This window comes from Tympanuchus pallidicinctus, unplaced genomic scaffold (genome assembly GCF_026119805.1).
Source record: "Tympanuchus pallidicinctus isolate F22 unplaced genomic scaffold, pur_lepc_1.0 scaffold35, whole genome shotgun sequence".
Lineage (NCBI taxonomy): Eukaryota > Metazoa > Chordata > Aves > Galliformes > Phasianidae > Tympanuchus > Tympanuchus pallidicinctus.
The window spans coordinates 1,783,170-1,796,482 of record NW_026294753.1 but is presented as its reverse complement, the minus strand read 5'-3'; the positions used below and the strand labels follow the sequence as shown (position 1 = coordinate 1,796,482).

The window sequence follows — 13,313 nt, the reverse complement described above, 5'->3', positions numbered from 1 at the left end:
CGCCGTCACGTGACCCGTGCCTACGCGCGGCGGGGCCGAGCGCAGATGGCGGACGCTGAGGCCGAGGCGGCTCCGCGGGCCGAGATGGCGCGGCTGGTGGCGGCGCTGCGGGGCCGGCTGTGGCAGCTGCAGACGGAACTGTGCGAGCAGGAAGTGTCGGAGGCGTCGTCCCGGGCCTACTGCCGCGGCTTCTGTCAGGTACGGGCCGCGGCGAGGGGCCTCTCAGCGCGGTGAGGTCGTTGCGAGACTTCAGTGCGGCGGGAGTTGGCGGAATGCGGCGGGGGGGGGAAGCTGTCGCGGCGTAGCGGTGCGGGGCCGCCGGTGCGGTGAGGCGGAGCGTTGAGCCTTTGGGCCGCGCGGGGCATCGGGGGGTTGGGGGGGGGGGGGATGGACGGGACGTTCTGCGTTCATCGCGGTTGGAAACGGCGCCGTGTGGGAGTCCGGCCGGCCGGCTGCCCGTTGTGCTGCGTCCGGGTCAGCGCTCGGAGCGAGCGGTGGTTTAATGCCGGTGATGAACGATTTTTGAATTAAATCATTAAGTTCTTGAGCTTGATTAAGTGTTATGGGTGAGCGTGACATATTTGTGATATAGTAATCTGTGCGGTTAATGAGTTATTGCTTCCTGAACGGCATCTGTTAGTGAGAGCTGTGCGGTTACATCATCTGTTGTTGTTGGGTTTGGGTGCTTTTCCTCTTCAATCCGAAAGCGTTCTGTGCTTAAAACCCAACCTGCCAGCCGGTGCTCTCACCCGGCCTTTCTTTCTGAATGGAAGGGCAACACCAGCTGCTGACTGTGGCCAACAGCCTCACGGGTGTCTGAAATGTGGTGTTAGTCCTCACAGGGTTGATTTACACCTGTAGGCTGTGTGCTTGGCCATGCTGTTCTTTTGGGGAAATCAGAGAATCAATAAGGTTGGAAAAGACCTCTGAGATTATTCAGTCCAACCATCCACCCACCACAGTATTGCTGATGGACCGTGGCCCTCAATGCCACCTCCCCATGGTTCTGGAGTACCTGGAGTAGGGATGGAGTGGGGATGGTGACTCCACCACTCCCTATGCAGCCTCTGCCACTGCATCACTGCTGATTCTGAGATGATCTTCCTAACCTGAGATGATCTGAGATGATCTACCTGACCTGGTGCAACTTGAGGGCATCACCTCTCATCCTATCACAAAAGCAGAGGCCGACTCCCACCTCCCCACGACCTCTTTTCAGGCCTTTGTAGAGAACAGTGAGGTCTTTCCTGAGCTCCTCTTCTCCAGGTGGACCCATCCCATTCCCTCAGCCGCTCCCCAGCACTGTGCTTCAGATCCCTCACATCTCTGTTCCCTTCTCTGCACACACTCCAGACCTTCCATGTATATCTCACAGTGAGAGGCTCAAGGCTGAGCACAGCACTGATGTGCAGCTCCAGCAGTGCCAGCACAGAGGGATGGTTACCTCCTGCAGGCATTGCTGCTGACACAGCCAGGGTGCCGTGGGGTTTCTTGGCCACCTGGGCACCCTGCTGGCTCGCATCCAGCCAAGTGTCACCATCAGCCCCAGGTCCTTCTCTTCACAGCTCTTGGCTGCTGTGCCCCAAGCCCACAGCATTACATGGGGCTGTTGTGACCAAAGTGCAGCACTCAACACTCTGTCTCACTGAAGCTCATCCCATCTGCCTCAGCCAAGCAACCAGCCTGCCTAGCTCCCTCCATTGCACCTTCCTACCCTCAGGCAGATCGATGCTTCCCCCAACTTGATGCTGTCTGTGAACTTAGTGAAGGTGCTCAGTGCTGGAAAGGTTTGTTAGGTTCTGGTATTCATGCTTGGCAAACTTCAGAGCGCAGCTCACACACACTGCAGTTATCTACCAAGTTACGTGTGCACTGAGATGACCATATGTTTACATGGAAATCTCTGTAAAATGTGTTACTTCTGCCTTGTTTCAGGCTTTACAAAAATGACCTGCAGTGCTGTTTGTTGCAGCCAAGTGTTGGAACAAGGATTTGGCAGATGTTTGGCAGATACTGTCAAGATGACCAACACTTGTATTCATTTGGTTGCCGAGAATAAACTTATCCAGTGCTGTCATCAGTTTTGGACAGTTCTGATTGCCATGATTGTTCTCTTAGAGATCCAGGGGAGGGCGTGCAGTTGTTGGGCTGACATCCAGCCACTTCAGTGGGGTGTGAGTTTGTGATGTTGTGCTGTCAAACTATGCTATGGGAGGGTATGATTTTACATCGCTGTTTCCCCTTCCAACTGGGGATGTTTGTAGGTGTGGCACAGAGCTCTAGTGATAAAATTTCTCAAGGACTGAATGTCTGCTCCTAAGTTAAACTTAATAGAAAGTTGAATTGAGGTACTTAACATCTTGGAGGCCACCACTGATATCTTGTCATCTGCTCATTGAACTGCAGCAGGTCTTGCCTAGAGAGAAACTCACTTCAGTTGTGTTTAAGTAGGATCTGGAGGTGTAGTTGTGGTGGGGGCCATTAAAATACTTTGGGATTTGCCATCCTGTGGGTACATCTGGTACTGTGGGAGCAACTGATGCCGTCAGGGCACAACAGATGGTGAACCAAATAGTATCCAGACTGCTCTGTGCACAGAGAAGCAGCTTTGGCAACACAGAAACTTGTGCTGCTTTCCTGCAGCTCCTTCTGGGAGCAGCGTCTGATGATGCTGCCTTGGTCACCTACCTCTTGGGCAGGAGAGGAAGATGAATGTTCAGGATGACACAGCTAAGTGTCTCGGCACTAAATAGTGGGTTGGCTCTGCACTGTTGTGATGCACTGCACGTTCACATTATCAGGAACAAGTCTGTTTGGGTAAGTCTGTATAGACAGACACCAACTGGTAGGGTCAGGTTGTGCGTACATGAGGTTGCTGTGCTGTAAATATGAAGCAGTGTCAATGAGGCAGAGCGTGCAGCACCTCAAAGAACCTCATCTGCTGATCCTCAGCACCAGTTGGGTGGGTGAAACTGTTGGAGGACTTGCAGCTGTGATCAGGTCTGTTAAAGAGGAGATGTCTTTGTATTTATGTTAAACTCAAAGCTGGTGTAAGAACAGCTTTGTGAGAAGTGCACCTATGCCCTGCAGTGCTGCAATACCTGCTTGGGAATCAGTGCAGAACTGAGGAGCTGCGTCAGTCTGTGGGTTGTGCTGTAGGTGGATGCTTGTGGCCTCTGTTGTCTGCATCCCACTCTGGTTACGTCTGTGGCTGTAGTCAAAGGAAAGAGGATGTAGTGATGGTTTCAGTGTCTATCTGCTCCAGGAGAAGTTCCAGCTCATTGGCTGCTCAAAGAATTGCTGACTGTAGATCACCTCAGTGGTAAGATAGCACTAAGGGGAAGGGTGTAGTGTTATCTAGCAAACGTGTTGGCCACCTGGGCACCCTGCTGGCTTGCATCCAGCCAAGTGTCACCATCAGCCCCAGGTCCTTCTCTTCACAGCTCTTGGCTGCTGTGCCCCAAGCCCACAGCATTACAACGTTAATGTTGTAGAACGGTTTACAGCCTTGTACTGCCATAGAATCATAGTCACTGAATTGTTTGGGTTGGAGAGGATCTTTAAAGGCCATCCTGCCACTGTAAGGCAGTGAGCAGGGACCCCCACAGCTCCATGTGGTGCTCAGAACCCCTCCAGCCTGAAAATGATGTACGTGCCTGTCATAAGCAAGTACTAAATTGGGTAAGCTGCCATTAATGGATGTAGTTTTAGTCAGGTACAGTGATCAGTATATTTTATTTCTATAATGATAGACTCCTAGCAGGGTTTCTGAATAGTTGATTTCATGGTAGTCATCAGTCTTGTGAGTAGCTCAAGGAATTACGGCTTGACAGCCTTCGTAATTCTTCTAATGCCTTATTTTGTTTATTAAATCCTCCACTAGTTTCTTAGAGAGGCACTTACATCAGTAAACAACCATTAGTAAATCATTGCTTTTGTTAATGAGCTTTGTGTGGTTTTAAAGGATGGTTTCTGTAAACTTCCAGCCTCTTCAAAACTGTTAACGTTGTGGTTTGGGTGAGTTTATGGTTGAATTCACACAGTTGTATTACTGAGTTCTGGGAGAATAGCCTGCAGAACAGTCTTAGTTTTAGTATTTCCATAGATTTCATTGTTAAACATCACATGTGGGTGTGCTGGTGGAGTGGATGTCTGCATTCTTTGACCCTGGGACTGCTAAGGTATGGCTTAGATCACTGACACAGCATTGGGCAGTGCACAGAACAGCTTGGAACTAGCTGCTTATTTCTTGCTATGTCAAACAGTTAAGAAGTTTCTGACCACTGTAATGACTGCATGTATTTTAGCAGGCTCACCGTCGTGCCTGGTCAGCAATGTCCTGCCACAGTCTGATGCAATCACACGTTATTTCGAGCTATCAGAGGCACAGCCTGAGGTGATAGGACTTGTCCAAACCCCTGTGACAACTAAACTCTTCCCATACAGCCTTGGCCCTGAGGATTGCCCAAAGCTCAGCATCGTTGCCTTTTTTTCTTTGGAACTGACCTTAATGTTGGTACTTGGTTTGGACTGGAGGAGGTTGTAGTTGGTGAGAACAGCAGCTGCAGGGTGCCTGCCTTCAGAGAGGAGGTGCTGCCTGGAAGCAGGACTGCACTGTCCTTAGCTCAGCTCCCTGCCTGCTCTGTGTTACGCAGTGGTTGGTAGGAAAACAACACACCGCTGACTGGAGGTCTAAGAAGCTGAGGAAATGCTACTGTCAAAGCTGTACTATTTTCTTAAAGCAGGCTGGATTTTAGGTGGCTTCCTCAGTACTGTGCCTGTGTTTGGAACATGGGTACAGAATGGTATGATCTGGATTCTGTAGTTCTTTAGATTTCTGCTGATGGCCTCATGTTTGTTGCATTGACGTATGTGTGTCTTCAATACAGTACAGCTTGGTAGATGTTCTTAGTCTCAGTGTTGGGATGTTTTACTGAGGGATGTGGTTTAGTGGAAAATGTTGGTGGGAGGTGGTCTTAAACTGAGACAGGGGAGGTTTAGGTTGGATATTAGGGGGAAGTTTTTCACCCAGAGGGTGGTGAAGCACTGGAACAGGTTGCCCAGGAGGCTGTGGATCCCCATCCCTGCAGGCATTCAAGGCCAGGCTGGATGTGGCTCTGGGCAGCCTGGGCTGCTGGTTGACAACCCTGCACACAGCAGGGGGTTGGAGCTGAATGAGCATTGTGGGCCTTTTCAGCCCAGCCATTCTGTGATTCGAGGTGGATGGTTGGATTAGATGATCTTGGAGTCTCTTCCAACCTTGGTGCTGCTGTGATCCACTGCTACATGTGTGGATCTGCCTGTGCGACACTTGCACAGAAGAAGCCCTCCTTTAGAATAAGAATTCGCTTTCAGAATTCACCCACCATCTCTGCTGGATATTTCACAATGATGTTTGTTCCTTACAGAAAAGTGTACTATGAGACCTTCTAACAAAAACCCATTTTCTTTCAGACACTTCTTCACTACGCTGGCAGTCGGGGTGCATCAGAACATATTTTACCTTTTTTGGAAGTATATCGGATCTCCATCCAAAGCTTTGCCAACGCACGGCCTTACTTGACCACGGAATGTGAGGATGTTCTCTTGGTGCTGGGCAGGCTGGTGCTGTAAGTGTTAAGTTGGTACACCTGTGTTTTAAAATACATTTAAAGAAAGGCAGAAACAATACTTTACAAATGAACGGGCGAGTTGATGAAATGCAGTGTAATACTTGACAGCTGTGTTTAAGATGTATTATCTAGTTCCTCCGTACCTGGGTAGGTGTAAAGGTATTAAGAAGACTCTGTTCCTTCATAAAGGTTCTAAAAATTATTTCTTTAGTAGAAAAAGCTGAGTTCCCTTTGAATGCAAGCTTTAATGCTAGGCTTTCATGCATAGCTGAAGAAACCTGCATTGGTCTTGGTGCAATTGCTGCCTTTGTGTGTCCTTCTGCTTGTAGTGCAAGGAAGTTGTGAGGAGATCCCCTTCTGAAAACAAGAAGCTGTTTGTGTTGGTTACAGACGAAGTTTTGTGTGTATGTAAGCCACGTGTGACTTAACCTGAGCTTTCTGACCAGGGTCTGTAGGCAGTCGGATGATTTAAAGCAGATCGATTCTTGTCAAGCAATTCTCCTTTTTGTTCCTGTTTTTACTGGTGGATGCAAAATTGGAATTTCTCTTACTTCCTCACAGACACTTTCAAGTGCAGGGGTGCTGTCTGTGACTGCGAAAACCGCAGTGTAAGGGCCTTCAAAGCCATCAGTAAGCAACCTTAACCCCAGAAGGGTAACAGCACTGCTGGTGAGGTTTTGTTCAAGGCAGAAGGGCAAAGTTTCTGAACTTTAGCTATGAAGCTCTATGTAAAATATGAGTAGTTTGGTTTCTCAGTGGGCTGATTTTTCTCTGCCAGTAATGATCTGAAGTGTTGTTTTTGAGAACACGTTTTGTAATGGATGGACTTGAAATATCAGTCAGAACCAGATATCTCCTTATGATGCTTTTTTTTTTTTTTTAATATTTGGAGTTAAGAGAAAATATGAACTAGCAGTAGTTTATTTTTTTTTTTCTACTTCTGCCTAGGAGAGAAAAAAACATAAGATCAGATTCCTTCCCACCTGAATTACCTTACAGTCCTCTCCTTGTTTGTTTAATTTAAGATGCTAACATGGAAACTGAAAGCTTACACTGTAAATCATTCAGCTCATGGCCTTGTGGTTTCCTGGGCTGCACTGAGTGAAGAGGAATTGTCGTGGGCCTCATATATAATATATCCCAACGTTGCCAAAAGTAACTTGTTTTAATGAAAAATATATTAGGAAATAAGAGCAGCAACAACACAACAAAACTAGTGGGATGTGTGACCCTATAGCTGTGAAACCAAGCATAGGTGCTGGTTGATGGCAGTGGCTGGAGCTCTCAGGGGGTTGTCAGAGATGTCTGATGAAGTTTTACTCTTCCTGTGCTTCATCCATGAAAGCAGAGTTGTTGACAAATGGATGCGCTGCCAAAAGGTGATGGCATGAATAAGGTGTGACTGAGAAGTGAGGGGAGTCTTCCTATGGTAAGAGACAAGGCCAGGCTTTTGAGTTGATTTGCAACTCTACACATTCCTCTTGAAGACTGGCAGCTCATATTTTTATGTTGACTGAAACTGGAGTCAAAAATATACAAAAAATTGATGTATTTCTCAGCAATTTTGAAAACTATCTTCAAATTCCCTTATCAGAATGGAAAGTAGGGCTGCATGTTTTCCTCTGCTCACAGGACTGTTTTGCCAACGCGTTAAAATGCATGAAATCATTTGCCATAACTTGAGCTTGCCATAATTCAGTTTGGTTTGAAGCATAACACTGATGAGTTGATTTTTGACCTCAAAGACACGTTTCACTCATTTAAGGAGTGGTCAAACCCACCCAAAATGTTAAATCCAGCTGCCACTTTTAATCTTCAAGTTCTGGTACAGAATTTCTCTCAGATTCCATAAATGCCTTGATTTCATTCCACAAACTGTAAAATGTTTGTAACATTTTACCCCAACTTAGCCACCTTCCTTCAGCAAAAGGAGGAACGGCCCATAACCAGCATCTGTACTTCTAAGGAACTCCAGGAGCTGGCGATGATTCAGTCCCTTGGATTGATGACATTCACAGCTTAGATGATGATTTGCATGGCATTATCCTTTTTTAAGCTTTTGCAGATAAATTTTCTTGATGTACGACCTGCTGATATTTAACCAGACGTGAGTTGCCGTGGCAATTGCATCCTCTTCTATTAATTTTGTAAGTCCCACTGTTTTACCAACCACCATTGGGGCACCATAGAAGGTCAGAAGTTGGAAGGGCCCACAAAGATCGTTGAGTCCAACTCTATACAGACCACCCAAAACTCAACCCCTGTATCTGAGAGCCTTGTCCAGATGCTCCTTGAACTCCATCAGCTTCAGCAGCTCTACCAGATCTGCTGACAAAGGTTAAATAAAATGGCTTTAATGTAATTTTTTTACTGCTTCGTACAAATCACGAGATTTAGTTGTGTATTTTAGTGTCAGCAAAGAAAGCATTTCATTATCAATCCCTCTAATGAGAATGGAGTGTTGGTATTTTCACCGACTGCCAAAGCAGACTATTTGAAATTAGCTGCTTTATTCTCCGTATTTCCTGCGACAGCTTTTCTTATTTTTCCATCTGTTTGGCTGCAGTCTGCTGATCTTACAGAGATCCATTTTTTATTAGGATGAGTTCTTGTCACATTGCTTGTAGCTGCTGCTGTGATGGTGTGGGGCTGCAGGCCAGGCAGCTGCCTCAGCTGGTGCCCAGCACATCTCTTTGCAAAACACCTTGGCAGTTTTCACTCTCTTACCATATTCCCATCCTTTTTTTTAATCCCTATTCCGCTGGTTCCTACTCGTTTAGCTTTAGGTTTGCCTTCTGTCTTTGTATGTGGGGTCAGTGATGCCTGGAGTACAGCTTCTTTCATCTTTCAGGGTGCAGCTTGTGCACTTGGCTCACTTTGTGGCTGGTGTGGTAGAATCATCGTGTTCTTGTTATGGTTGCAGTTGAGAGGAATCTGAGGAATGAAAGAGGCGACGCGTGAGGTCACGGGTGGTTCTGTGTCATGGGTTGTAGGTGTGCTCTCTTCCTCGCTCTGAGCTCTCCCATCATATCTTTATATAAGTTTAAATGGGAAGGAGAGAGGAGCTGAGGCAGGGAATTAGAGGTTGAAGTTAAGTTCTGTGAGGGAGGAAGAATATTACTTGGTTTGGGATATGGAAGTGTGCTGTTCTGGTGGGAGCTGCCAGACACAAACACTGCTTTCACCCTCCCCTCATCCCCTGAAAATTGATGCTGGTGCAGTGTGAGGATGTTCTGGTCCACTGCTTAACGTTAGAAAAGAGAAGGAAAGCTTGGAGTGGTTGTGGTGTGCAGGGTGGGTGAGTGAGTGTGAGGGAAAAGGAATGGTCTTCCTTGTGGCTCTTGGATCAAATAGAATTCGGGATGCTCATTTCCACAGCAGCAAAGCACAGGATCATAGAGGCTGGGAGGAGTATCTGCCCAACCCAGCCCCAGCTGCTAAGGCAGTCATTCGAAAGGGACATCAGCATTTCCACATCTTCAGCAAGGTGTTTTATGTTCTTTTTCAACCAGTGGAAGAAAGGAGACCTGAATGTCTAAGTAGAAAGAACTGTGGTTAGAGCAGCGAGTCTGATGTGTATTGCTTCCAGGAGGAGAGCCCTTGCTTTTCATAGCACCTCTGTGAGGAGGCAGGTGTGGTAGTTCAGTGTCTTTACATGTCTAACACAGCATTATTCTGTCTAATAAGCTGCTGTAATTTAATTCACTAACTCAGCTGTACCACTCTGCTGGCTGTCCTTAAGGGTTAATTCAACTCAGAGCAAATGCAGAGTAACTTCTGGCTGCAGGTGGATTATTCCTGCTGGTCTTTTAACACAATTAAATTGCTGCCTATAAAAGTGGTAGTGAAATAATTGTATGCAGATATGAAGTGTTGGGTTTATTTGACTCAGAGTTGCTCTGCAGAATAAAAAACATGAAATCAGGGAATACGTTATGGGTAGAAAGCATGAAATGAAGGAGAAACCCCAAGGCCTTGTTCTTTAACAGAACAAAGGAGTGGGAAGGTTGAACAGCTTTCAGTAGAGTTACACCATGAAATTGTGCCTTTGAATTGTACAGAGTCATGTTAGGAAGAACCAGCAGCGTTCTGAGCTGAAGCCAAAGCTGTTCTGCTCAGTAGCAGTTGACTTTCCCTTTGGGGAGAATGGCATCTTCTTTGTTTTGTATTCCCATCCAGGGTTGCTCTGAACGGCCATTCCTCCCTCTTGCTTCTAAGGGAGGACAGAGAGTCTTTGTGCAGCTGTACATGAGTAACTTGTAACAAAAAATTAAAGACAATGACTTGTTTTTCTTGGCAAAAAAAAGAAACCCAACAAATCTCTGGTTGGCTTTTGTGGTTGTGCTGTAAGCTGTTAGGTGGTGGCGTGCTTCACACTTCAGAAGTGGCTCCAGGAGGAGACTGCAGGGCTCAGAGATTTCTTGGCTCAACTCAGTCCTGAGTTGCTACAGCAGATGATATTTTTCTAGGTATAAACTCAGCCCTTTTATTTTCACAGGCTGATATCTCAGTCTATATTCACATAATGCTTTGGGAATCACGTCTAAAAATCTCTCCATAGGCCAGGTAGCACCCAAGTGCTTAACTACAGGAAAAGCTCTGTGAAACCTCATTTTGCCTTGTAGTTTAAGCCTGCTATCTTCCTATAACTAGTACATACATCAAGGAATATTTTTACAGCAAGCTTTTTTCCCCAAATTAAATTAGTGGAAGTAGATAGGACAGTTGAGTCTTTAACAAAAGAAAATGGAGTGTGCATCTTGAAAAGCACATTGACACAAAGCTGGGTGTACCCAAACTCACATTTGCTTGATGGCCATCTCTGTCTTTTCCCCTTCCCCATACTTAGCTCTTCTGTCTCTGGGAGCAGTGTGTTGTCCACTCACGTCTTTTAGTTAACATTTGGGAGTGGAGGTATTTAGCAATAATTAGCATGAATTAGAACTGTTGTACAATGTTGGTCTAACTTAGAGCAGCAGTTTGGTGTGGTTCTTGTATGGGAGCCCTGGACTGGCTTTCTTTCTTAATGGTGAGGGAACTTTCCTGCTGTACGTCAGCCCTGTGGTTTCTCTAGATGCTGCGTTGTGGCTGATGCCTTCAGTTTGACTTGGTGACGTTGTTCTGTGCAGCACTTGGGGTTTTTGTTGTCTGTGTGCTCAGTGTAAGCTTAGATAACCCATTTGTGAACAGTGTAGGCAATAGCCTTAACGCTTTGTCTCCAAAGAAACTGGTCAGTGTTGATCAGGACTTTCCCCTGTGATACAGTGAGTGTTCTAAATGTCTGCAGTCATTTCCTTGTTGTTTTTTGCTCCTTAAAAATTAGCATTAGCCTGATGGTTTAAATGAAGGAACAGCAATTAGGTCTGATGTTCTCCTCCATTTCAGAAGAGTAGAAATTCTGTAGTGCAAAGTTCCTAAGCTGCACTGGACAGGGTTCCTTTTTGCTGATAGCAATCCTATCCCAGGAAGGTTGTGCACGGGGAAAAGGAGCCCTCCTCTCTATTGATGGCTGCCCAAATCTGGGGCTGCCGTTGGCCTTTAAGTCATTTATGCAGTCAAATGTATTTCAGCATTGCTGTCACTTCTCTGTTAAGTAATGTCTGTCACAAATGTTATCTATCATAAAGACAGGATTTGTTCAGGTAGCTTGCTTACTTGCCTCTTACTTTTCCAGGAGTTGTTTTGAGCTACTCCTTTCAATTCCTGAAAGTGAATTGCCACATGAGGTGTGGCTAGAATTCCATCAGTCCATACAGGTAAGTGCTCTGGATTTCTTTTTTTTTTTCCAATTTTACGTATTTTTAAATATATATTTTCCTTTTTTAAAAAATCCTCATTCAGCCTTTACTCAGGTTTAGTAGCATATCTTATTTTAGGAAGAAGCTCATACAGCACGCTATATATTTTGATCCAGTTTAGCATGTGATCTCAAATGTGAGTAGAGATGTGCTGGGGAAGAGCTGCTGTCAGGACACACTTTTACTTGGTTGTTTGAGTGGCTGGATGTCACCAGCTGAGGGACAGCAGTGTTCTCAGGAGTACAACTTCAGCCTTGCCCAAGTTGATAGTTCTGTTCTGTAGTTAAGTCTTGCTGCAGGGGAGGCAGCAGATGATGTGTGTTTGCAGTGTCTAAGACTGGTGGCTTTGGCTCATCTGGAACATGAATCACGTGAATCTCTGCTACTCAGAAAGGGGCTTGGGATAGGTATCACTAGGAGGCAGCAAACCTCAGCTGCTGTAGTACAATGCTCAAAAATGTGCTTGTCTTCTTTGGCACTTGTTACTTGGGAAATGCTTTTTGGGTGTAACACATACCTGTCCTCAGGTAAGATAAGTTTGTGTACCCAGGAGTTGTCCTTTGTGTGTGTGTGTCTTACAGAGCTGTGCAGAGCTCAAAACTCTGTCATCCAGATTCTTTCTCTGATAAATAGTTCCCAGAAGAGATATGAGTCACACTGCTACATGCAATGCATGCTGAGAGCTAGTGACTTCCTAGAGCTGTCTCTTGCAGTATTGCTGCATTAAGCACTTGTAATTTAAGAGATTCTTCTTTGTCTTGTGTATGTTACACAATTTCTCAACAGTAAGAGCTGGGCATATCTTGAATGACACGCTTTTGTTCAAATGATGCAGCAGGAATTGGCATGCATTCTCAGGACTTGCAGTAAAACTGTTAGTCAATAGTGCCATCCATGGCAGCACCTTTGCTGTCTGTCCCCTTAGTGCTCACCCCCAGGCTCTCTGCCCTGGCATCCCTAACAGCAGGGAATGTAAAATCTGATCACTCTCCCATAGGAATGTTTTGAAAAGTGCCTGGTGTCGCACTGCTGAGAAAGATGAGAAGTGGGAGCTGTCAGAAGGTGCTTGTACTTTTGTGGGTGAGATGCAGGGTTTGCTAGCACATCTGTAGCAGTTCTGTTAATCTCCCTGTGATGTTTGTGGTTCCTGTGCCATCACATGTGCAGCTCTCCTAAAGCTCCAACCTGAGCATTTTTGGGCAGCAGTGCCGACTTTCCGTGTCACTCACCTGTCAGATTCTATGGCACGCCATCTAGCCGTGTATAAAGTGGGGAACTGATCTTGTGTTAATCAAAAATAGATACTAACAAATCTTCCCTCTGAGACTCTTTCTGATGAGTTTGTTTTCAAACTGTACAGGAAGGGAAGACCTGAGAGAAAGAGCAGCTGTGTGAGCATGATGGTTGTTTAGGTCATTTTGCTTGAATGCACCTTGAAACTTTTGTGTCGTCACTCTTTTTTAGGTTCTTAGCACTGCTTAAGAGCTCCTGGAGCTCTGGTTAGAGGCACTTAAAGTCACTTGAATACTCAGGGTGTGACTGTAATGCTGAATTGTAAGTGACATCTCAGGCTCAAGGGCAGAAATCACTGCTGTGATCATCACAACTTTGAATCTGTAAATTAGCACCAGCTCTTCTACTGCTACCAACAGCTGATTTTTGAGATGGTCTTACAGACAGGTGTCTTGCTGGTTTGCTTTTTGAGTAATTTTTAGAGATTGCTTAGTCTTTAATAATGAATTTCAATTAGTGAGCATGCTGGGAGGTCAGAGCTGGAAATCTGGACTGTATTTCTGTCTTTGGGCAGAACTTTTGCATTCCTTCTGTTGGCTTGCTTTTTGTTTTTCTGTCAGAGCAGTCTCAGGTGGAAGCAGTGGCTCACACTAAGTGTACTTGCAGTACA

The 13,313-nt window shown here is 45.8% G+C and overlaps 1 protein-coding gene across 1 annotated transcript in view; it reads left to right on the top strand.

Moving 5' to 3' along the window:
• Positions 1–13,313, top strand: part of RLF (RLF zinc finger) — a 28,240-nt gene continuing 14,927 nt past the window's right edge. Inside the window, exons 1-3 of the mRNA XM_052699169.1 lie at positions 1–198; positions 5,455–5,609; positions 11,287–11,368. Coding sequence (XP_052555129.1) covers positions 46–198; positions 5,455–5,609; positions 11,287–11,368 — 390 coding nt within the window. The 5' untranslated portion in view covers positions 1–45. The remainder of the gene's footprint in view (positions 199–5,454; positions 5,610–11,286; positions 11,369–13,313) is intronic.